The sequence below is a fragment of the Haemorhous mexicanus genome, chromosome 9 (assembly GCF_027477595.1).
Source record: "Haemorhous mexicanus isolate bHaeMex1 chromosome 9, bHaeMex1.pri, whole genome shotgun sequence".
NCBI lineage: Eukaryota > Metazoa > Chordata > Aves > Passeriformes > Fringillidae > Haemorhous > Haemorhous mexicanus.
The window spans coordinates 28,327,549-28,351,901 of NC_082349.1; the positions used below are offsets into that span (position 1 = coordinate 28,327,549).

The 24,353-nt window shown below is 38.5% G+C and overlaps 1 protein-coding gene and 1 long non-coding RNA gene across 6 annotated transcripts in view; one reads left to right on the forward strand and one right to left on the reverse strand.

Annotated features, from left to right (window-relative positions):
* The window catches only part of DNM3 (dynamin 3), a 171,593-nt gene that overhangs the window by 107,995 nt on the left and 39,245 nt on the right, over positions 1–24,353 (reverse strand). For 4 of the 5 annotated variants that reach the window (XR_009487550.1, XR_009487549.1, XM_059854656.1 and 1 more), the window contains exons 13-14: positions 22,282–22,330; positions 13,867–13,980 (exon numbers count right to left, since the gene is read on the reverse strand). Coding sequence is in view for 3 of the 5 variants with exons in the window: in XM_059854656.1 (XP_059710639.1) it covers positions 13,867–13,980; positions 22,282–22,330 (163 nt within the window). In the remaining 2 variants the exon portion in view is untranslated. Of the gene's footprint in view, positions 1–13,866; positions 13,981–20,603; positions 20,634–22,281; positions 22,331–24,353 lie in introns of all 5 variants that reach the window. The other variant, XM_059854658.1, reaches the window with a different exon arrangement.
* Positions 3,439–9,872, forward strand: LOC132331316 (uncharacterized). Its single transcript, XR_009487548.1, has 2 exons — positions 3,439–3,505; positions 3,806–9,872. It is a non-coding gene; the product is annotated as an uncharacterized LOC132331316 (long non-coding RNA).

Genomic DNA, 24,353 nt, shown 5'->3' on the forward strand with positions numbered 1-24,353 from the left:
GCTCTGATGGCAATGACAGCCTGCTCATACTGTTGCCTGTATCCTATGCCTACGTATTCTTAATCCTTTTAAATCATGATTTAGCTTATTGAGCACCAAAAAGGGTTAACCTAGGTGCTGTATGTGCAAAAAAAGCTACATCAAATCATGGCAGACGACTTTCTCTTTGAGAATTTCAAAAATAGCTATGTACAATTGCCTGCTATTATTTCAACTCATTTATCAGCTGCAGACACCCACTTACTCTTCTGGAGTTCCTGGATCATATCTAGTGCTTTTACAAAGCAGAGATACAAAATTTACAATTCTCCAGACACTTTCCATAGTAACTTTTTAATGCAAAAAATGCACACTAATGGCAGTTCAGCCACTTCACCACGTAAATGCAGTCTGGGATGTTTAACAAACAAGGAGCACACAGCTCCTGTGCTACCCACACACTTCATGACCATTTCTAAGATGTCCCTCCCATTCAGTGTGAAGAATGGCCCGGCACTACACTGCTGTCTGCCAGGAGAAGAAAACAATCAAGCAGAAATACAGCTATTTGCTTTTTCATAGGGATCCTCCAAATAAGCATTAATTAATGAAGAAGTCTGACTTCTCAAAATCCTTAGTTTCCTCCAAGTTAAAAATCACAGAACATTGTTAGCTTGTGGAAAATAATTTAATCACGGGGCTGAGTTCACAGGCACAGCAGAATGTCAGCATGATGATAAACTCATGAAAAATGAAAGTTTATCACTACCTTTGGAAGGCACTTAGTATAAACTATGGGTAACAGTTTATTATTTATACTGACTGTTTGAGTGGAACCTGCCATGCTGCAAGACGGCTGAAAGCACAGCACAGCCTTGGAAGCTGACTGGAAGCAGTTCAAATCCCACTGTAGAGATGGGGAGCTATTCAGTGAAAGATTTCAAATATTTCAAGTCTAGTCTCAACTTGGTATCAGAAGGAATGGAAATGTCAATAGATTTTTGGGCCTATTCCTTTCCAAAGAGAAATCAAGTGGAAAAGGAGGGCTTTGGTCTAAACATCTAAGACAGATGTGTGTAAGCAGCTAAGCAGCCCTTAGGAAGGAAAGAAAAAGTGCATTAGAGGTCTGAATGGCTTTGCACTATATTAGAGGTTCTCCCCAAAAAGGCTTTAGCTTCTTGCTGGGCTCCCAGAACAACCCAAACCCCCTGTTCTCCTTCATTCCTCTGAAGCTGTGCTTTTGCCAGGAAACAAAACTTAGAGGGAACAAATTTCCAGGCCGCAGTGTGGGGAGCTATTCTGGTTCTATTTAACCATCTCGGGAAAAACTCACAGACTAAAGCTGCTGCACTTGGCAGCAAGATTCCAAACTTCACTTCCCTCAGCCCTAAACCTGCTTGGTTCATTAATGTTTTGTGTTCTGTGTTATTCAGCCTACGTCCCTTTCTGCTGGTATGGAAAGAAGATCCCTGGGACGCTGTCTTTCCTTGACAACATAATTTCTTGCTCTTGGTGACACATGCAGTAATCAATCTCTGACAGTTCCTCACAGGGGAAAATCTGACTGCTCTACTGAGGGTCCCACTCACAAAAACCAGTCCTCAGTCTTTCCAAAATTGTATTCTTCTTCCACAAGGCAAGTGCCAAGTGGGAATACCATAAAAAAGCCAGTCCCCACACGTGCAATGATACACAGACAAGGAACCCTCCTGGTTTATCCATGGTGTAGCTCAACTCTCTCCCTTATTACAGTTTTATCTTCAAAAGCCCTTGCCCACCAACTCACTCTCTCTGACACACTTGTTGCTGGCTTTAAGAAAGCGAAGCACGTATCACATTAAACCTCTCCAAACCTTTACCTCTGCTAATTAAACAAGAAACCCAGCACTGCTTGGACACATGTTAGTCCCCTGTGACCCAAACGGGAGAGCTGGAGGATGCACATTCTAAACAGACACTCAGTTTGGCCTGACACCACCACAAAGCAGCCTGAAGGTCACTTTTCCTTTTTGCTGGACTCAGACTCCAATTCCAATTCCCCAGCATCCAAGTTTGTTGCATTCATGCTCCATGAAGTGAGAGCTCTGCAAACTGCCCTGTGCACACCTCTAAGAGCTTTGGCTCTCAGAATCTGCCCGCACCTAGGAAGAACCAAATCCTGCAGAAGTTATTTAGGACATCAGAGCTCACAGAACACATTTAGATTTACACACATTCCTCTCCAGGAAGCTGGTGGAGATCTACCTCTCGAGACACTGATATTTGTCTCAGAATTCCAGGCAGAAAAAGAACTGCTGGCACCAACTGCATCCAGTGCATATCCAGACCCAGACACAATCACCTCCAGGTTTGACTTGAGAAGAGCTAACTTGTTCTGTCAGCTGTTGTGTTAGACCATGGGCTAAGGCAAATTTAAAAAAGAAAAAAACCCACACAACAAAATCAATCTAAGTACAACACTTTGATTCAGCAGAATGAGTAACAAAGAAAAAAAAATTTACCGGAGAACAAGGCTGGTTGCCTGTGGGGAGAATATCTTAAAATCTACGGTAAAGTCATAGTTGGCAAAATTGAATAGATCTGGTAAACATCAAAGATAAAATTCAGCAGAATAATTCCACCAAGCACCATTAAAAGAAAAATGGGACCAGCAGGGTTACCAGTGAAAAACAATGCCAGGCCTAATAGCACTGATCTACCAGAAGCAATTTATTATGACACCAGAAATAGCTATTTTCACAGTGGATGCTTGAAATGAAAACTTTAAAGCTTCTTTAAGTCTTGAGCTATAGCAAAGTATTCAAGCAGCCAGCCAAAATAGCTGAAGGGAAATAGGAAGGCCACATGTGGAACTAATTACTCATGTAGAGGCTATGACAAAGAACATTTCTCCAGACTTTTCATGGGGGCTTCACTTTCAGGAAGTAACTCTAATTACTGTTCAAGTCTCGGCAGCCTGCATGCCGCTGACAGTTCCAAGAAAAAATGAACCTATTTGCCCTTTTCTTGGTCTGAAATGCCAAAATAAAAAAGCGCAACTAGAGTCATTAAAAAGAAAGAAAATAAGCACTGGCTTATTACACTAGCTTCCTGAGCAGAATCCTTTTTATAAATTCTGTTTTTCAGCCTTCACAAAAGAGCAAATTCTGCATCTACATTAACTCGCTCTCTGTTGGCTGCAGTGAAACTGTACATCTTGACTTTTTACAGCTTTTCCATACTGGGGCCCACTTCCTGCCCAGTTGAAGAAAAAAATCTGGCCTGAAGATGAAATGACTGCTTAACATTACACTAAAACATCTGGTACCATTTTATACACAGACCCATGTCTGAGAGCAGGCAATTCTAGCGGTCTCACCAGCGGCACAGTGCATACCCAAACCTCCCCAGGGTGACATCATCCCATATATGGACTCTCAGGCCCAGCCCTCCCCCTTTTCCTGGTCCTAAATTCATTGCCAGATCCCCAGTCTGCTGCAAATGTGCCACGTCAAGACTGGAAATCACAGCACTTCAGTGTGTTTCAGTGAGTGCTGCAGAGTGTGAGCGAGAGCCGAGCACAACCCGTGATGCAGGAAGGCAGTTTTTCCCCGAGACTAAAAGAGGATTTAAAATAAATAAATAGACGCGTCCGGAGATCCTGCTCCGTCGCCCCAGTGTTCAGACTACCTGTTCAGGACAATGCTGTTGTACAGTAGTCTGCACATTGGTTAGACTGGGCAAGGGAAAGCGGCGGCGTGGACTATTGGGGACGCAAGTTGCTCTTGCCAAGGAGAAGACACTCATTGCTCCTTTCAGATCTCATATCCAGTATTTTTCTTCACAGGTTTTGCACACTAGGGAATAAGAAACGCTAAGGGACACTGTGAAAAAGGAGGACTGCAGAATAAAGCGGGGAAGACATTCTGGTAAGGCCTGCTTTGGAAGAACACCTGGCCTATGACCTGGCGAACCTAGGTGACTCCCCTCCCCCCTTCCTCCAGTCATCACTGCAAGAAAGATGGAGCTCTGATGGTGCACTAAAAGCCATGCAAGAAATGAGAGAGGTATATTGCCTAGAGGTACACTGCCTAGAGAAGTGTACAACAGTAAAGCTAAAGTCGGTCATTTCTTTTTTACTAATTTTTTTTTAATTTAAAATAAAGCTTTATTCCCCAACAAACTAAAAAGGTAAATTTAATTTTTTTTTTTTTACTTGAAGCTTTCAGTATAAATATTTAAGAAGTATACAATTTTTTTTCTTAGGCTTGCTAGAAGTATGTATTCTGAATAGCTCCTGTTGCGATCTATGATCTGAAGATCAATTTTTTAAAAATTATTTTTGCTTAAAGTAATAAAATACTAGAAAAGAATGCATGAATAATATTTTATATTATTGTAAAATATATTATATCACCTCTGGGAAAACTATACTTAGTTTTTTTATATGCAGTTGAAACTTCTTTGAAGTAACTTATGCTAGATGTGCTAATGAAAATTGGGAGGGAAACCATAGAAAAACTGACTACTCCATACTAGACTTCTGCCATGTAGAATACAAAATCTTTGATTGTCAGGAAAAATTACCTTTTAAAGTTCAGGATGCGATGGAAAATAAATCATTCAATAAGTAAAAGGGAAGAAAGAGCTCTCCAACCCGATACCTGGCTGGATATTGCATGGGAATGATCAGGACCGATCGATTGCTGCCGCTCTCATGTGCACTTTGAATAGCTGATAATTCTTCTACCATTCAAAATGATAAGTTACTTTGTCCTGAATCCCACTGATAAAAATGGAATTTGTAAACCAATGCAGAAGTTTGCTTTGGTGAATTTCCAGCTGTCCTGGTAGGGGAAAAAAACCCTCAGGCTGAATGAAATCCCCACGGACAAAATAATACAAAAAGTCTGGGCTGCAATTTGATACCAGCCAAACTCCAGAGTCAGCTCCCCTAAAGTTAACAGTAGTAACAAACTACTGCAACCGGAAAAAATCCCACCTATATGGTGCTCATTATTGCCAGGAAGGCTTGGAATAGCTGTACTGTAAAAAGAATTAGCATAAATATGCAGCCACTTGTATTACAAACAGTCGATTTTGCAGAAGGTGTGCTGTATTTTAGACAGCCTTCATGCTAGACTTTCTTTATTTAAAAAAATCTGTATATTATGCTGACCTTTTCCACTGCTCCTTTGATAATCAATAGAGGAGCTTTTGGGGAGAACTGGTCACGTAGTGTTGGTGTGATGGTGCCTGGACTGGCAGCCTTAAAGCTTACAAAGGAAGGACTAGCATTGTCATTTCCTTCTGCCTCCCAGCAAAACTTTTCTTTTGACCAAAAAACTCTTTTTTTGATGTATATTTACACTTGTAAGTTATTCAGCTTCTCTTCCTTTTCTTTTGCAGAAGATTATTTTTATGATTAACTTAGTGGGGTTTAATCCATTATCATATGAGTAGATGGAATTTTTGTTCTCATTCTGCTTTAAAGGGGAGTTACAACACACATACAAATGTGGTTATTAAGAGAAAATCTGAAGTAACAGGAAGAAATTAAAGGAATGGAACTAGAGTCAAACTGGCATTAATATTTCTCAATCTTTACGTATGATTGCTGTCTTAGGCATCACAAATCTGAAAAGTTTTATGACTTAGATTTTGCTTAAGCGGTAAAAAAATGTTTCCAAATTTTGTTGAGAAACTCGCTCAGTTTTGCTTTCAAGGGGAATATGATAATTTGCAAAATTTTTTTTCTCTCTAATGCTTACTTGCAAAGCTATTTTTTTTTTTTTTTTTTAATTCTGATCTAGAAATTAAGGAAGGAAATACTGTTATCCAGGGAATAATAGGCTCTCCATGAAAATAGCGTTGCAGATAGCCTGTGTTAACTTTTGCTAAATAAGCAAGGACGATGGAAACATATGGAACGAGTGTTTCTCTTATCTCTAGTCCACTATTTGCATTAATCTTTATTTTAAATGACCTTTCTGGGTTTAGGAAGTGATTCCCCTCCCATACACCCATGACTCTTCAAAGTTACATTTTTAGACTGTAAGGCTGAGATCGAGGAGGCCCCCTTGGCATGGGGCTTGGAAAGGAGGCGGGGGGGGAAATGCAGAGTGCAAAGCAGCAGATATGGAAAGAAAGGCTGTATTGTTAGCAATGAATAAGGAAGTATATTGACCTCGGCTCAGGAATCAAAACATTTTCAAAGTGAATTAAATGATTCTGCGGTTCTTAAAACACTGCTGGTTTAGTTGAAACAATTTCTAGTTGATCATAGTCACAGAGAAGAGATTTCAATAGTTATAAAACAAGATGCTTTAAACAGGCATGTCAACAAACACAAGCAGGCTGCATATAAATATTTCAAGAGGAAAAAAAACCAAAAACTAAAATACCAGCAATTATTACTTTTTGTAATGAATAAAAAAAGAAACTAGCAGGACCCAATGCATACTAATCATGGTGAGAGTTCTCTAAAGCCAGGACAATACCAATGCTTAAGCCTGTTGTATGAACTGATACATATTACCATAAAATGCATATTGAAGCCAGTAGGAACATTTAAAATAGGTGAGTGTTTCAATACAATAGACCTTCTTTCATCTTTAGAGAGTGTATTTTATTTAAGTGCACTCAAAAAAAAATTAAATAGGGAAGAGGAAGAAAATATTTCAAACTTTTTCTAACTATTCCTTTAATGTTAAAAAAAAAAGGAAAAGAGAGAGAAGGGTGGGAGAAAGTCAGCTAACTTTACAGAAATAAATATAGATCAAATAAGTATTCAAATGTGAAAAAAACTAGTTACTTTTAAAAAAACCTATGTCATTTGCCATCTTTCTGCCTTGTCATTAAGCTGCATGTTGTCTCCTGTATGATCATTGCCAGTCCTATTTTGTGCATCTGTATTTTCAGAGCATGAAGACACTGCCACCCGCCCCACGCTCCTTGCCCCCCTTCCTGTACTATCACTGTGCCTCCAGACCACCCAAGTATCATTTCTAGATGGAAAATATTATAACCAAAATAGCAAAATACCTGCATAAAAAATCCAGGCTTCTACATAGAACGTTCATTATAATCTTTCAATCAAAATCTATTATGCAGATTGGAAAATTAAAAGCCCTAAACTTTAATCTGTTGGGTCTTTTAAATAATACATTTTAATCAAGAGCATAACTTTACTTTTACTTGTAAAAGGCTTTGCTTCCTGAACTGTACTTTATTTAGGGGAAAAAAATAAAATCTTAATTGAAATACTATTAAGGGTCAGGTTTAATCCTACAAAAAGACAGGAAATGCCAGAGTTAAGAATGAAACTTTCCTGAATTATTCTGCTGTAGTTCTGTACTGCATTTTACACAGCATTGCAAAGCAGTATCTAAAAATAACAGCCTTCCCTTAAATAAAGAGTCCAGATCACTACTGAAGGGAATACATATCTCAATTCAGTTACCAAGGTACCAATATTTAAAGTCAGGTCCTTACCATAAGTTTCTCTAAATATAATATTGGCAATCATGAGAATTTTTTTTTTTTGTTATGAGTATTCTAAAATATTCTCAAATCCTTTACTGACTCATGAGAATTTTTTTTTTGTTATAAGTATTCTAAAATATTCTAAAATCCTTTACTGACTTAGTACGTCAACCAGACACAGCACACAAAAATGTTAAGCCCTTTAAGCAAGTTAACTAAAATTTCAAGGAATTTCAGTTTTCAAATAAAAATCAAGTGGAGATATTCATCTACTCATGTCTAGCAGCACACAGTGAATTAACTGAAGGGAAAACAAACTTGCCTCTGTCGAGATGTAAAGCTTTGTGCTGATTCTTTGATGAATTCTCCTTGTGTACAGTTATTAGAAAGACAGCACAAAGTTTCCACTTACGGCTTTCCTCCCAGCACAACCTCCCTGACAGTTGTTAACTAAAAATCCATTTTAGAAAATCCATACTTCTGCTGTTCCAATATTCTGTACTATAGGTTGCCAACGATTTTGACTGCGCAATTCTTTGTTATTTCAAGAAGGATCCATAACACAGAAAGTCAGACCTAATTTTCTTCCAGATGAAAGATTTTTCATTTCTTTAGCAACTAAATGCAGGAGTTAAATCTGATTAAATCTACGAAACAGTCAGTGTATTATATCTATTTTAAAAATACTTCTAATTTTCCACTTCTGTTTTTCTTCAAAATGGTGAAGCAGGCAGGAAGAAATGGCAAGTTAAAGCATACTCTTAAAATTTTGCTTTTAGCTATAAAAAATTAAGTAAGCACTTTATAAAGACAAAGTATTTAATGTATTGAAATTAATTTTTCTTCATCTCTGAATTAGTTAGCCATTTTTTGTGGTTGATTCACTTATTTAAGACATCTTATTACACCTTGTTAGGTTCAAGGAAAATTCCATTCATATAATTGATAAACTTAACTTGTATAGTTAATTTGTATATTAACTGAAATGCATATTATTATTTATGGCAAAATTACTAGAGACAAAACACCTGAATGATTACATAATGACCTACTATTAGTTTAATATAAAACCTCAGGGCTATTCCCACCTTTAATCTCTGGTAATTTATAATCAGTTTTCAGGCTGGACTTAAAATTGTATTCTGAATGGGGTATGTTTGAGAAGGGTTTGAAAGCACAACTTTGTTGCTTACCTATGGTGGCACTAGCGAGCAACAGAACTCAAGAACACCATTACAAACCAGAAACATTTAATCTGTAGAGAAAATTAGTACAATTCTTCTTTTCCCCCTTTAAGGTTCCAATGGCTTTTATACCTTCTGAAACAATACCCCAGAAATGTTGCAAATGTCAGTGCAAAGCTGGATTACAGTCACTGTGTGTAGATACAGTGTACAGAGAAAATTCAGCAAAGCAGCACATCTTGTGATGTGAAATGGTACTGTTTGTGTGCTTTTGATCTCTAGTATAGTCTGTATTTGACTGAAAAAAACTTACTGAAGTTTTTTGAGGTTAATTTATTTTGTTGGAAAGTACAGATTTTGAGAAAAGCAAAATTTAAATAACATGCAAACCAAAATACTAAAAGGAATATAATACATGTACAGCTATCACAGATATTAGCAAAATCTATCCAAAATGCAATCAGCTTTCTTTCCAGCACATTCCGTATAATGGAGTTAATGTGCAAGTTGCAGCCTCCATTTATACAGAAGGATTTTTATTTTTAACATCCCAGATTATTGTACTTATCTGCTCCTAGAAAATATGCACTGTATAAACATATCCTTTATCTTGAACTTCAGTATTTCTGTGCTTCCATGAAGAGTAAAAACATCTGGTTAAATTACTATGTGTGAGCACAATGTGCAGGCAAAACCCTGTACGGATTGCATATAAAATAAACCATGGCTTCGGTTCTTTTTGCTTTTCCAAATGTTCAGCGTGAGCAGTCTGTTGAAATCACATCCCTGATATGTGTCAGCACAATTATAACTCATGTACCAAGCCTCTTTTCTGAATAAAATCAAGTTCTGTTCTTGTTCTGCAGCTGCCAATGTTTTAAAGTTTAATTCTGTTATGTGTGTTCCCCCAACAAACGCCCCCCAAAGTGGACTGGCACAAAGTGTTGCACAGCAGCGGCGATGGCTCCAAGGGACTGGCTGGACGGAGTTGTCATGTGTCTGCCTGTCTACACTTGCTGTGCAGAACATCCTCTCACCTGTACAGCAGGCACAGACAGGCAGTCGCATGACAACCCAGCCTGAGGGACAGCCGCCAGTGGGACCCCGCTCTGACAGCCCAGAGCATCTGCAGCACCAGCTCCAGCCAAGAGTCCTCTGGACCTCAGACGGCCGGTCAGTCACCAAGCCCAGAGTCAAAGCAGCACTGCCTGTCAAGTACAATAAAACCCACTGCTGAAATGCTTACTGTGCTTCCTATAGTACTCTTTTCCTAGTTGTTCTCAGGAGCTCACTAACAGTAAGTTGGATTTACCCGCAGCCCTGCGCCACCTCCGTACATTCTGTCCTCCCGTCTGCTTCCTAGGCATCGCTCGATTCCTGCTGTACAAAACTCCCTGACATTCCTGCTCACCCCGGAAGCCAAGAGCAGCTTATTGTGTGGCAAGCTCATTCTGTAAACACACACAATGTCAGACCTTAGAGGAACTTCTCCCCTTTCTACTCTCTCACCTCCTCCCTTATTTTTCTAAGTTCGCTCTCAAATCTCACATCATTTTACAACTGGCAACAAACTGTGAAATTATAATACAAACTGCATCCATCACTGGATGTTGACAATAATACCATTTACTATAGAAACAGAATGGAAATATTTTCTTTGGAAATAAGACTACAGAAGATTTTTTTTCCCTATCAATGTAAATTTCACATTTTTAGAAATTCTAATCCTAGAGTCCAGCTTGGCATCCTTTGCACAGCAATAATGCCAGTGAAATCTCTGGATGCTTTAGAAAGAATAATAAAATCACATTCTATGACCATGCACTGTAACAATGTTACACCACTTTACAAATAGCATCCATATCTTTACAGTAAAGAGGTTTTTTATTCACAAGCTAGAATAAAATTCCACATTCCCAAAGTCCATTTCATCCTTATGCAGAAGTGGCTAATTCACAAACTTCAGATTTGCAGGTTGACTCTCAAATGAACCTTAGTTACTGCTACTTAACAATACAGCAACAACTGAGCTAAAATGCTCAGATTTAATAATCTGTGTGTGTAGATGTGCCCTATAATGCTTCAGCTAGGATTACATGGAATACTCTACGAAATAAATCTGTATTTGTGAGGTCACAGAGTGTGATGATCTTGCACTTGTTTACAGCAGCCTCAAAGCCAGTACACAGCACTTTTCCTTGCTTGTTTTTAAAGCAGAAAAGCACAAAGTCATGGTACTGGTCACACAGCAAAGTTACAAACAGAAGCAACTGCATGCAGGATCAGAAACTAATTCATGTCAGTTCTCCCAGAATCAATACTGTAACTGCTCTAAGCACACAGCTCAAACGACAACCTGGCGTTTCCAGAACTGCAAGTCTGAAAATGCATTCTTAGGCACTGAATCCCTCTCATCAGGAATAAAATCCTGGTGTATGTTTGACAAACAAAACTGTGTGAAGAAACCAATTGTTTCTTTTCTAATACTGATATCATACAGGAAAATCTGAAATCTTTTGCCATAGCAACTTGCTTCTAAATACATTGTACTGTGGATTTACCACTTATAAAGCTGCACCTCACAAAGGAATTTACACCCTTCTAATGGCACTAGCGAGCCGCCACTAGTGATTTTGATCTCAGAGCAAATTCCAGACTTAAAACCAGGCTCAGCTTACACTAGAGGGGGTACACAGCCCTGGAGGCCCCAGCAGGCACTGAGCTTTGCAAAGCACATTGTCAGAGCTCTCTGGTACACAGCTGCTGCAGCACTGGCTACAGGCACAGAGGGTACAAAACTCCTCAGCATGGCAAGGGAGGCCAGGTGAGAGCTGATCCTACACCTTCCCCAGCTGCCAGGGAAAGGCGCTCAGCCAGGGAAAGGCAGCCTAAGCAGGGGCTGGGGGCTCTGAACTCCTCACGACCTCGCAGGGCACAGTCAGACACACAAACACAGGGATCACTTCTCACATCACCAGACAGCACATCTCACTGGGGGGAAACATCCCCACATAGCCACTCCAGCCAGCAGCTGAAGAGCCTGACTGATTTTTCAGTCTTACTGAGAAGGTCCAGTACAAGAAAAAAAAAAACAAAAAAACCAAAACACACACACACACACACACAAAAAAAAAAAAAAACCACACCTAAACAAACAAACAGCAAAAAAAAAAATCATTAAAAAATCATAACTTTATACACTCTTTTCCAGGACAGAATAATCAAATTACACAGCTAATCCATACTTGAGGAGCAACTTCTTTCACCAGCAGAGCATGGAATAATACTCTGCTATTATCCTATACAATTACCTTCTTACCACTCTAAGAAATTCCTATGTGATCTCCCATGGCCTGAATTAACTACTGACATTTTCATGACTCTCAAAACATAACTGTTTGCCAATTAAGAGACATTATCTTAAAATATGCATATGGAAATCACACAGTGGCCATTTCTTTGAGTATTTTCATGAGCTTCCCAGGTGACTCTTCCCAGCAGATTGTCAAAACTATTTCTTTTTAAAGTTGCACAGCTGTACCATTAGGATTTTCAGGAATTTTTATATTTCCCACTAAACAAAAATCAGATTTAAAAAAACAATACCAAACTACCCAAAAAACTTGCCACAGCTCATCTTGGATGTACCTCCAACTGCTTGGGACAAAACACAGCAGGTGTGTTAATTTTGCTACATTGCTTGTTTTAGTTACAGTTGCCTGTACCTTACCTAAGAAAGCTGGTTCTAGTAACTACAAGGCAGATCATAAAAAACAACAGCTTCAAATTTTCAAATTCATAAAGTCACTTTTGCATTTTTTTCAAATTCTATTCTAGCAATCTGAAAGTAAATTTCCCCTCTTGACACCCCGTCCCTTGGCTCGTCCCCTCTGCCAAACATACACTGGTTTTCCTGTTACACTAAATTTGAATACCTTTAAAACTTAAGTAAAAGAGCAAGGGGAAAAATCCTCAAGATTAACTTAAACTGTCCCTCTGCCTTAAGGTGTATCCTGAAATGGCTACAGACTGAAGGGGAAAAAAACTATTTCTGAGCAGCAGAGTTCCCACCCCCAGCAGCATTACTGAAGGAGTTCCACATCCTGGATTTGCAGGACTCAAGAAAGCTCTGCCTTATGCAGGCCCTCTGCCCAGAGCTTCCAGAGAATTCACTGCAGTAAAATGCCATGGTAGTTTAAAGAGAATATGAATTTGCACAGTCCTCATCAAACTGTTTTGTTGGAATCAACCAGTGTTTTGATCATTACTTAGAATAAGATGAAAAAATTAAGTCACGCTTTAGAGCTCATTTAAAGCTTTCTCTTTACCTGTGCTTCTTCCATCCACCGAACTGGTTCATCCTAAAAATAACTAATTTCTTACTAAAAACCTTAAATTTGTTTTTAAAGGTGGGGAGGGAACAACCCAAATATGAAATAATAGGGTTTTTTTAAATGTACCCCTATTTTTCTACAAAAACCAACACAAACCTTAAAAACACTCACAAAGGCTTTACCACAAATCTGATAGCTGACATAACCCTGTTTTAACCTTCAAAATACTGCTGGAGTCTTGGATAAAATGTATCATTGCACACACTGTTGAAAAAGTCATTAAACAGAACAGACAAGCTGCCTAACAATATATTCAAAGTGAGCAATGAGATGTCCTTTTCTTTATTTCTGTATCACTCACCTCAAATTTACTGATCACCCAAGAAGGTGCAATTTTGTCAAATTTGAAAATCCACACCAACCAGCTAGAGAACTCTGCAAGTGGGCTCTAAGAACATAACTCCAGAGGACAGCTGTTTTCATTAAATCAGTTGCTGTAGTTCCTTTCAGAAGTAAATTTACCCAGACAATTTATGATCAACTTGCAGTAGATGTACAAGAGCGACCAAAGCAAGGATAGCACAATAAGCAGAGTATTTCAAAACATCCTGGGATTTTTTCCTTTTTTAAAGAAATGTGTGGAAATCACAGGAAGAGAAGAAAAAAGTAAAACAAAAAAATATCCCACACCACACCCTGTGTTTGTTATCAGCATTTCAACAGAAGTCTTCGACAGTCAGCAATCTCCCTGAATCAAACCAGAAATTTAAAGAACACAGCTAAAACCTTAAAACAGTATCTCCATTCAACTTTACACAAACTGATTAAATATTTCAAGTTGATATTAGAATACTGTATTAATACTGGGGTTTTCCCCAATAGAAAAAAAGTTCTTAACTCCTTACCTCATCATCTTTATACCAGGACAAGCTCTCTGCAGTCAGGACAAACCAGTATTCCTTGGATCCTCCTTTCATGATGCCAATGTTGTTGATGGTGAGCCAGCCTTTCCGGATGACCTATGCAGAGGTGCAGTCAGGTACAAGTTTAGTTCATTACTCACTTGACAGAGTTCTGCTGCTGCATTCATTCTTTTAAATCAAGATTTGCTAAATGAAACACAAACAGGTGCATTTTTTCAGTCTCTGGGAAATTCAAGAAGTTTTGCAGCATTCAAAAATAAAGTAATGAAGTGAATATTACATTTTCAGTCTGAAGGTTGGAAAGAGTAGGTTGGAAAGGTTGGAAACTATCAGAATGTTGTACTTACAGCAAGTGTGAGTGTGATAAGGATCAGGTAAGCTTGAAGATATTTATTTGCTGTATAGGAACACATTCTGAAAGCCTATACAACTTAATCTCTGACTACACTGTTCTGGTCTAATTGTTAAGGTCATCTCTAAAGGTGGATACCAGGAAAAGCACCTAAATTCTGGTAAAGTGAGTGGCTTCTGACACACACTGGGGATTTTCAGAAGTGGCTGTATGGAGTGACAAAGGGGAGAGGTCCTCTACAGTTAAGTTAAGGCAGGAAGCTGTAAGGAGAGGCATGTGAGAGCCATTTTCTTCTCATAGGATAGAAGAGAAAAAGAAAAGAGGGGAAAAAACCTTAGGCAGCAATAAAAATTGGGGAGGGGGGTAAAAAAGGTAAAGCAAAACTTTATAACATAGATACAAGCCAAAGATGAAAGAACAGATGTGAACATACCTATAAATACTAAGACCAGGAGGCTACATCATGCACAGAAAAAGAGGGACAGCAGAAACCTAAGAGAAATGAGACAACTCCCCAGCAGAAGAGTATAACCATGAAAACTCCTTTACAGATGAGATGGAAACTCAATTTTATTGGAACAGCCACTGTTTTCCAATGTAAACAAGAAAGCAAACATTCCTTCCTATCATGCTCTGAACAAGATCACAGAACTCTCCTAATCACAGATGCAAAGAACCTCAGCTCTTCTCTTTCTCTCCACAGAAACACCCTTCACTTGCCAATGGAACCCTGAGACAAAAAAGTGCTCAGAGAAGCCCTTCAGAACCCTCTCAACAAGCTCCACAGGCACTGACTTGTGTGATCAAACATGAGTTTCCTCTTTTATTTTAAGAAATATATGAGACCAACATTCCTCTCACAGGGCTTCATAAGACCTGTAACTCCAACACCAACAACTCACCAAAGAAGAACATGGCTCACCATCTATAGATGTTTCAGAACCAGAATTCACTCTTATTTAGCCTGGATATTCATGCAAACTCCTAAAAAAAAAAAACAGCTTTGGTTTTGTACAGGGTAAGGGACTGAATTCTATTTGACAACTAAACCAAAGAAGTTGCACCTGAAAAGCAAGAAATTGTATGGAAATGCACACGATCCAAGAATATCAGTTTCATTTCAAGGAAGATAAATGTGTTTTTCCATTTACTACCAACCAGGCCAGCAGTGTAAGAAAAGTCCAGAAGATCCAAAAACAGGCTGTACGTTTTCAGCCTGTAAGAAAATCTCTAAGAAAGCATTGATTAGGTTCTGAAGAAACAGTAAGGGATGGGAAAACAGGACATGATTCCTGTAAAGAGACTCAAGAGAATGGCACAAGCAGATTAGATGGAACAACCTGTTCCACAAAGTGGGTCAGGACTTTTAATGTTTAAGGGTTTTGGGGGGGAAACCTAAGTGGAGAGGGGCATCAGTGAGTACAAAGATACACAGAATGCTTGCCTAAGTGCAAGTTAAGGGAAGCATTGATAAGAACTTGATTACTCATCAAATCCTCATTTTATTTTGTGATGTTTATTGAAGTAAGTTTTTAAGAGGAAACAAGTAACATGTATATACAGCCAGTATATATACGTGTTATATACATGTATATACAGCTGGCCTTCAGGCAGCTGCCAGAGGACAAGTTGTGGAACCAAACTAATTCTGTTTTTTTCTTTTTGCACTGAACTATAAAAAAATTGAAGGAAAAATTGGGGAAAATCAACAAAATTAAGGTTCTGCATTCACTTGAACTTAGTTCTGCAGCAAGGGGAGCTGTATTTGTGCAGCAGACTGAATCCTTCACAGCACATGTGCATATGTTCCCATGCAGCAAAGAGGCTGGGAGAGAGGATGCTGTTGAACCACATTTTCTGCAACTGAAAACACCATGTTGCTCCATGCAAAGCTCATATCCACATACAGGAAGCCCAGGCAGCCTGGCTAGCACCTCGTTTGGAGAAAAATGTTTTGGAGAAATATTTCAGGGAAGGTAAAAGATTTGAACACAGATGTCAGTGAAGATAAAGAGGTGGTTTTTAGAAACAAACCAGGCAGGAAAACCTAAGCAGCAGGTTCAAGAACCTTACAGGTGATTACCACTTCAAAGGGAGGGGAAGGAGCACTCTCTGCTTATTCCATCCTCTCCCTCACCGTTACCACAGGCTCTGCAACAGCTTAATAAGAGTCCCATTTTCTCAATTCCACAAGAAGGCATTTGTGGTAGAGGTCTCAGAACACACCAAGCCAACATTGTAAAATCTAAACTATACAAACCACTTAAGAAGCACTGAAGGTTTCAATACTTCTAAGGCAGGAATTGTCATGCTCCAGTCCAACACATCTCCCCACAAATGTGTAACCATCATGGGGTGTGGACAGAAACAAGCTGACTTGCTAGGACATTCCCTGGTCACTGGTTCATAAAGGAAGGAATTTGCCAGTAGTTTCCTCAAAAATCCTGTGTGCTGAAGATTAGATCCAGCTGTCATTCCCCCACAACCCTGCAGAAGAGCAGGACACCAACCTACAGCAATATTCTGGGTGTGTGTTTTTCATGTGAAATTTCTAGACCTATTTATCTATAACCCTCTGGGAAAACAGAGTTCTGTGTTCTCTAAAATATCCTGGACTCTACAACAGGTCACAACAATGTAAAATACTAGGAAGCTGTTCCAGGGGCCACCAAGAGGGAGAAGATGAGTTTAGTGTGCTAAGCCTTTATTGTCCCTTTATTGAATTTTCCCATTTCCCAGGCACATTCTGTTAACTACAAAAAGCTACACTTACAGAAGACTCAGCATCAGTGTTGGACGTACAGGAGAGGGAGATGTTGGATCAAGGTGCAATGCAAGAAAAGTGAGATTAAGGAACATAGTTTCACTTTCCAGAGAAGCTGAATGACACCTTAGACTCTGTCTAAACCCTCAAGTCATATTTTAGAAGTGTTCTTCCACAGGCAATAATATGGCAAGATTTTCAAAGACACTTCTGAAGTTCAAAAAACTCTGAAGGAGAGTCATTATTTTGGAGTTTTTAAAACTGTTGTGTTAGCTATGTTTTATAGCACTTCAGCTTGAAAAATGAAAGCACTGTGTTTCATTATTTTCTTTTTCTTGTATCTCAGAGATCCATTTCACTCTTTTCTATCCTATTTCTAAATGTCATTCTGGGCAGAGCGGATGTTAGTGACATAAGTTATGAACCTCAGGAAGGCGAAAAACAGGGGCACAGCCAGAAGCTACTGGAGACAATATTCTGACCAGCAGCTGGACTCCATGCACAGGATGAACAAGAGATGACACAGTTCCTTCCTTCAGGATCCTGATACCTAATCTGGGTGACTGAAAAATGAAACTCAGAGCCTCTGAATGCACACGAACAAGCCAGAAGGAAATCACTTTCTCATAGTTCAGCTGCACAAAACCCAAATCATATTTGTTGTTCTTACCCTCCACCACTTCATGGATAAACAGGAAAGCAGGATTTGACACAATAAGCATATTTTATGTGTTGCTGCATGACTTTCATTGCATTAAAACAAGTAAGGCATTTGCAAAAGAAATACATTGAAAGAAATGGGACACTTGCTGATTCTCTAAAGAAGTATTTGAAGGATGACTTTAAGATAAGTGAGATACATGAAATTGGGCAGAGAGAAACACAAGAGTGAGAATCATGAGACTGGACACTCCCACAAGAACACAAGCAGCAGTAATTGTTAATGTAACACCATTAAAGTTGTGTTGTGTAAGACCACTGAAATAATTCTGAGCACAGAACACAACTCCCAGTACCACTCCATCTTCCAACCACTGTCATTACAAAATGTGCTACTGAACAGTAAGCACATTGAGAGAATAAAAATTATAAAAACTACTCAGGGAGGCATCCTTAGAAGCTGTTGGTTCTTTGGATTCAGTCATGAAGATCCTCACACTACAGAAGCTGTAAAGTATTAGAGGGGAAACCTACTACAGTATTTCACTGCAATTTGCCAAATGTCCCAGCATAAACTGATCAGATCTGCTCTGATACTGAACACAACCAAGATCTTGTGACATTGCTTCCCTACAAATCACTGCACAATGTATTACACAACTTAAAACTTGTGACAGAGGCTGAAGTCCTGAAAATGTCTGCCTTAAAGAAAAATTTGGTCTTTACTGGAGCAAAGCTCTCAGGGGTAAAAACCCTAGAATATACTTCCAAATATAGTTAAACAAAGACTGAGGTAAGTCAAACATGGAGGGATATTAAGCTAAAAAAAAAAAAATAGTTAAAGCCATTTAGAACAGGAATACTCCTCTAGACTTGATAAAGTGAAAATTCAAAACCAGCAGGCCTCATGCTGCTGAATTTTGAAATATTTTTGCATGTGTTAGTTCATGGGCACCAACTCTTTCATAGAAACACTGACATGTCTTAACAGAACAGCTGTGTCACAATTTTTCATAACCACCTCACTGACCATAGCACAAGTCCCCATTTCCATCCGGTTGCTTAAAAAAATTCTACAAGCATTTTTTTCCTGGGTCATGCAAGATAATAGGATTTAAGTATATCTGAAGAAAAGAAACAGCAAAGTATGCTGCAAAGCAGGACTAAAAGAAAAAAAAACAAAAAAAAGGAGGTTACAAAGGGAAAAGTTACTTATTAGGACTATAGTTCAAGCCACCTCATAGGGTCTGAATGCTAGTTGTGTCCAGAAGAAATTAATCAGAAAATTAATCAGATTGTTGGTGTAACACTGAAGAGAGGCAGGTCAAACGAACTCCTCAGACCTAAACCTCCACATCACCTGGACAGTGCCTTGAAACTCAGAGCTCACATTAAACTCCTCCACTTACAGGGCTCCTTCAAGCACAGTAGCAGATTTTGCCACAGAAGCAAAGCACAGAATCTCCTATAATGATATATAATCCTCCATAATTTCAGTGTCTTGCATTCCCACACACACCAATTGGGCTCATGGAGCAATGACACCTTCATCTTTAAAGCTTTATCATGAAGGGGAGTATAAAACATTGAATTTTAGTCACCAAAACAAATCTCAGCACACAACACACATAATTAAGAGTGGGACAGTTTTCAGAAGCCAAGCCTTGCTAGTGTGCTGTGTCAAACCAAGCATTGCACAGAGTACTCCAAGCAAATGAGAAGACAGACTAACCTGTGGCTTAAAAAGAAACTTTGTGGAGTCAGGTCAAAGCCTCAGGCGGTAGCAAAGAAAAGACAAACAAAAAAAAGGCCAAAGATTAAGTGTGAGAGGATAAATTAGTAGTAGAGGAAAAAGGAGAAAAACATGCTAAGAGGAATTTGCATTATTGTCCAAAAATAAGGTGTTGCTGTGCTCATCTTATTTCCAAGATACACAGAAATAGTTAATAGTTATCTGCATCATTCCAGCCCAAAGCAAGCTACTAAAAAAGAAAAGCAAATCATTGCAAATGAGCATCGGACTAATTTTGGGAAAATTCAGTGATCTTGATCTCCCCACAGGGTGCAATTCAACTGCTGCTAAAGTCAGTGCTGCCTTTTTCCATACCTGAACATAAATTTACTTTAAAATAACAACTAATAGAATTTGATGACGGCAACAAACTGAAAAAATGTACATTTTTATCACAGATATTGCCAAAGAATACACACAATACAAATTTATTTCTTACACCTTACCATCACTGAACCGATAGTAACTTGTTATAAAATTAACTACAGTTTAGACAATTAATTCTAATTAGTAATATTAAAGACATTGACATATTTATTTACTGATGAAGTGGAAGGGTTAGAAAAGAGTCTGTCCACAATATATTGATCCTCCTGCTGCTATGAAGAGAATGTTAAAAAGGCTTTAAATATTTTCATTCATAAAACTAATTTTTCTATCCAAAGTAATTCCTTGACATAAACAAACCACCAAGAACAGTACCTGTATCCATAAACAGCATGTTCATTTACACCAGAGCTAATGTTTCCTTTTGGTTACCAGAAACTTATTTGCTCACCTTACAAAGAGAGGTTTACTATGAATAGAGGCACTTACATCAGATAAAAACTGCTTTCCAGTTATATAATAAAATCAACACCAATTAGTCGTTTTAGTTTGAGAAACTTGTTAAAACTACAAAAATATTAATTCGATGCAAAGTCTTCTACAACATTTTAAGTTATACTAGTTCAGACTCATAACAGCAGGTTAGTAGCAGTTAAGTGATGAACTGCAATTACACTTTGTGAGGTAGTGTTACAGACAAGACAGCTTAACATTAAATAGTTCAGCAGCAAGTATTTGACAAACCAATGAGTTAGAGACAAATTTTGCCCTCTGAGAAGCTAAATGAAAAAGCAACAATAAAGCTTACAGAACTTAGCTCGTACAATTTGCCTTGAAGGCGGTAGATTGGTTCCCTGAAATAGCAAATTGCAAAAATGAAGTTTTATTTCAGAAACATTTTCTCATTCTTTTCAACTCCAAACAATCAACTTACAAACATCTGTTTATTATCTCTACAATAAAAGGTTCAGCAAAGTTCTTTATACCACAAGTAACCAAGTTTCAACATTGAATTTAAAAACGCCAAGCTTTTTCTTCACTTCTTAAGAGAGAAAACATTCACTCAATTAAGAAATCATTCATTTTATTTGTGTATTTTTGAAGAGCCAGATAATTGGTTGCTTTTCCTTTTATGGGACACTCCAAAGTGATGACAGTCGTTGTGTTTGACACATGTTCCGGCACAGCCAGATAAGAAGGAAATCTCTCCTCAGAGGGGAGAGGCTGCTCTTTGAAGCCATTGCAGTGTTTAGACCTTCCAGGTTTTTTTTTTCATTTTAATCCAAACCATATATTGTATCAAAAATGTCACTCATGCTGGTCAGGCTGTGGGGAACCATTGCATCCAAGAAGTTGCTGGATTATTTTAAGAAATATCCTGAAAATAACTAGCAATTTCTTGATGAGAGGAAGAAATTGAATTTCTAGCCCCAAAAAGATGACTAGAACTCTTGCCAAGAACTCTTGTCTACAACAGCAGCAGAATAGGAGACTTTCTGAAATTTCAGGTTTATTGTTTGGATCTAAACTCAGTTGTCACATTTGAAAACTTTGATCAGGAGGTGAAACCTCCTGAGCATTGTTTGACCAAATTGCATGTGAAAACATCAGGAAAATATTCAATACTGGTAATTAAACAAAATTTCATTGTCTTATTTTTACTACTATTTTTTATTTCATTCTCAAGTATGTACTAGTTCCATAACAATTTTTTTTCTGTTTAAGACTTTGCAAAAGCCTCAAAGTGAGCAGAAACTGTCCAAATGGTAGCATTTTCCTTATTTTCATCTCATATTAAAAAGAGAACTGATCCTGCCAAGTACTGAGAACCCCTGGCCCACCCAAAAGCAGAGGGGGAAGGCAGGCTGAGGAGCACCAAGCACCTTGCAGAATCAATCCCATATTCTTACGTGACAAAAAGAAACAAACAATTTCATTAATGAATCTCAGTGAAGACACTAATTAACCTGAGAGCATCAACTACTTATTCTTTGTTTGTTTTGAGAAAGGCCCATGGTACATAGTCAGCAACTATGTGGTGTCAGCTGAAAGGTTTCAGAAGAGGTAAAGGCAAATCCACATTTGCTTGCTGACTTGCCCTTCACTGCAGTTCAGCTGTGAACACATCAGGAGTAGCAAAACACACAAAGCACACACAGGCAAGTACTCACCAGCGTTTGGGATTCTGAAATTCACAAGTTTGCAGTTAATGACAAAACACCGATGTGTAACATGAGGATTCAAGGCACTGAACAGCATGGGAGGGAAGACACTCACCAGCAGTGCAAGCAGCAGCAGAAATGCTAAACAGCAAATGATGATAACAATGGAAGTCGGGTGGCTTTGAAAAGTTCAGCAAAACAAGGCAATGAGGACACATTTATGTATGTTTGAAGCAAACAAAGGTAAATTATAAACTTAAAACAGAAAATGCAGCCAAGAAAACCAAACAGCTTGGATTAACTTGCACATGCCATTATCCATTCTCTGTTAGGTGCCTACCTGATTTCCCACTGCACTTTTGTTAACCTGACTGCTTCTTTGTTGGGCACTAAGGGAAGCAGAGGAAAAGAGTTATGCTGAGGAAACTTGAACTAAGCCAGTTCCTGAGGAATAATTTTAGCAGTAATAGTTACTTTTGATTCCAGCAGAGAAAGCTAGATTAACACAGCAAAACAAACACAGGAAAATCATTGCATATATGTGCATATTTCAACTGCTTTTCTACCTGATGATATTTGCCTGCTAAGGACAGAAGGGACATGCACAGCAGTCAGCTCCAACCAATCATCCCCTTTGCAACAACATCCATCTTGCATTGCTAAAGGTTACTAAAAGCACAGAGAAATTATGGCTCATGTGGGTAACTTTGGAAACATTAGCCTCTATAAATATTCAGAAGAGACAAAAAACAAGCCATTTTTGTTATTTAGAGCAGTACAACAAAATCCTCCTCTGCTGGAGGCTCCTTAACAGCTTTGTCTTGACAGTTTGTTTTGGATATTATTTTAATATTTATATGCACTTTGAGGGTGTAAATATAACCAATGGATGAAGCCTTCATAAAGCTGGTTCAAAGCTGAAATCTTGTAAGAATACTGCACGTTTGAAATTAAACCATATTTAAAATATTTTGCTCAAGTCTTGAACTTTGGTAATCACAGTTCCTGAAACAAAACACACTCCTGTCCCAAAACCAAACAAGTTGCCATTAATTCTAAAAGCATTGCATTATGTGGCAGTTTGTGTTAGGCCACAAAATTAAAACATTGCTGGAAAGAAGAAGAAAAGCATTCCAAGAGCAGGCTTTGGCTACTCAGCCACCAGCACTTCACTGGTGACAGGAAGTTTTGTTTGTATTAGATTATACCATTTCACCAGGCATTGATTCACTGAAGACAGAAGCATCCATATGCCAGCAGCTCCAAAGGCTGCTCTGACAGAGAAAGGCAGAGGTGTGCTTGGATCAGAGCCTGTGGCCAATCCTGTTGCTCCAAAGAATTGATGAAGCACCCAACTTAACCCCAGCCCAAATTCTGATCCTGTCCTTTGGACCACACTATCAAACCAGCAGTCCACATGCTCTCTGGGAGAAGATCCACAAGGATATTTATTCCTTGTGCTTACTCACTGTGTTTAGCTTGATAATCCTGATCCTTTTGATCAAACAACACTGCATGTCCCTGGTGCAACATCTAAGTTTTCTTTTTTTCTTAATTTTATCACCTTAGAAAAGCTCATGTTACCATGAACACCATACTAAGAAACCCCTGCCTTTTAGAAACAGCCCAGCAATTGGTTCTCTATTTAATGTTCTAAATACAAATTATCCTTCATGCAGATTGAAGCATGTAGCTGTTCTTGAGTTATACCAACTGGAAACAAACTCAAGCCCAGAATTTTGCCATTTGTTCTGCCAAACAAGACAAACATTAATATTCTAAGATTTTGCAATTTTATTACTATGCAAATTTATTCTAAATACTGGCCTTGTTAAATCCCTCTCAAGACAATTCCATTGCACTGTACCTGCCTCCGATCCTGCAGTGCTGCAGAGTAGTTTGTAATATCTTGTGCTCTCATTCTTATGACCAAGGTTCACAGGACTTACACTGTTACTGCAGCTGCATGAGACAAGAGGCTAGAAGGCTCAGCAGAGGGAAGGAAACACCAGGGAATCTGGGGAATCTGTAGTCCAGGATGGTTGGATACTGCAGAAGCCCCTGTGCCACCCAACTTATTTCATTTTCCAGTTCTAACATAACTGCTGTAACAATAATACACTTATAGTTTCAAATTAATATTTTCCTCTGTTTGTCTCATTAGTGAATATATTTTAAATTCTTTTTTGCTATCCAGATTTTCCCTTTTAGTTGAGCAGAAGTCAACAAGGCCACTTTCTTTCACATATGTTCTAACCTAGAGAAATCCTTGCTTAAACTTACCCGTGAACTTAAGCCAAAAGTCACTTGTTATCTGCTTATGCCCCACACACAGCACTTTGGGATTTCCAGATCTCAGCTAGCAAAAGAGGAAGCAGCTTTCCCAAGAAGTTGAACTTGGGAATTGTTAAG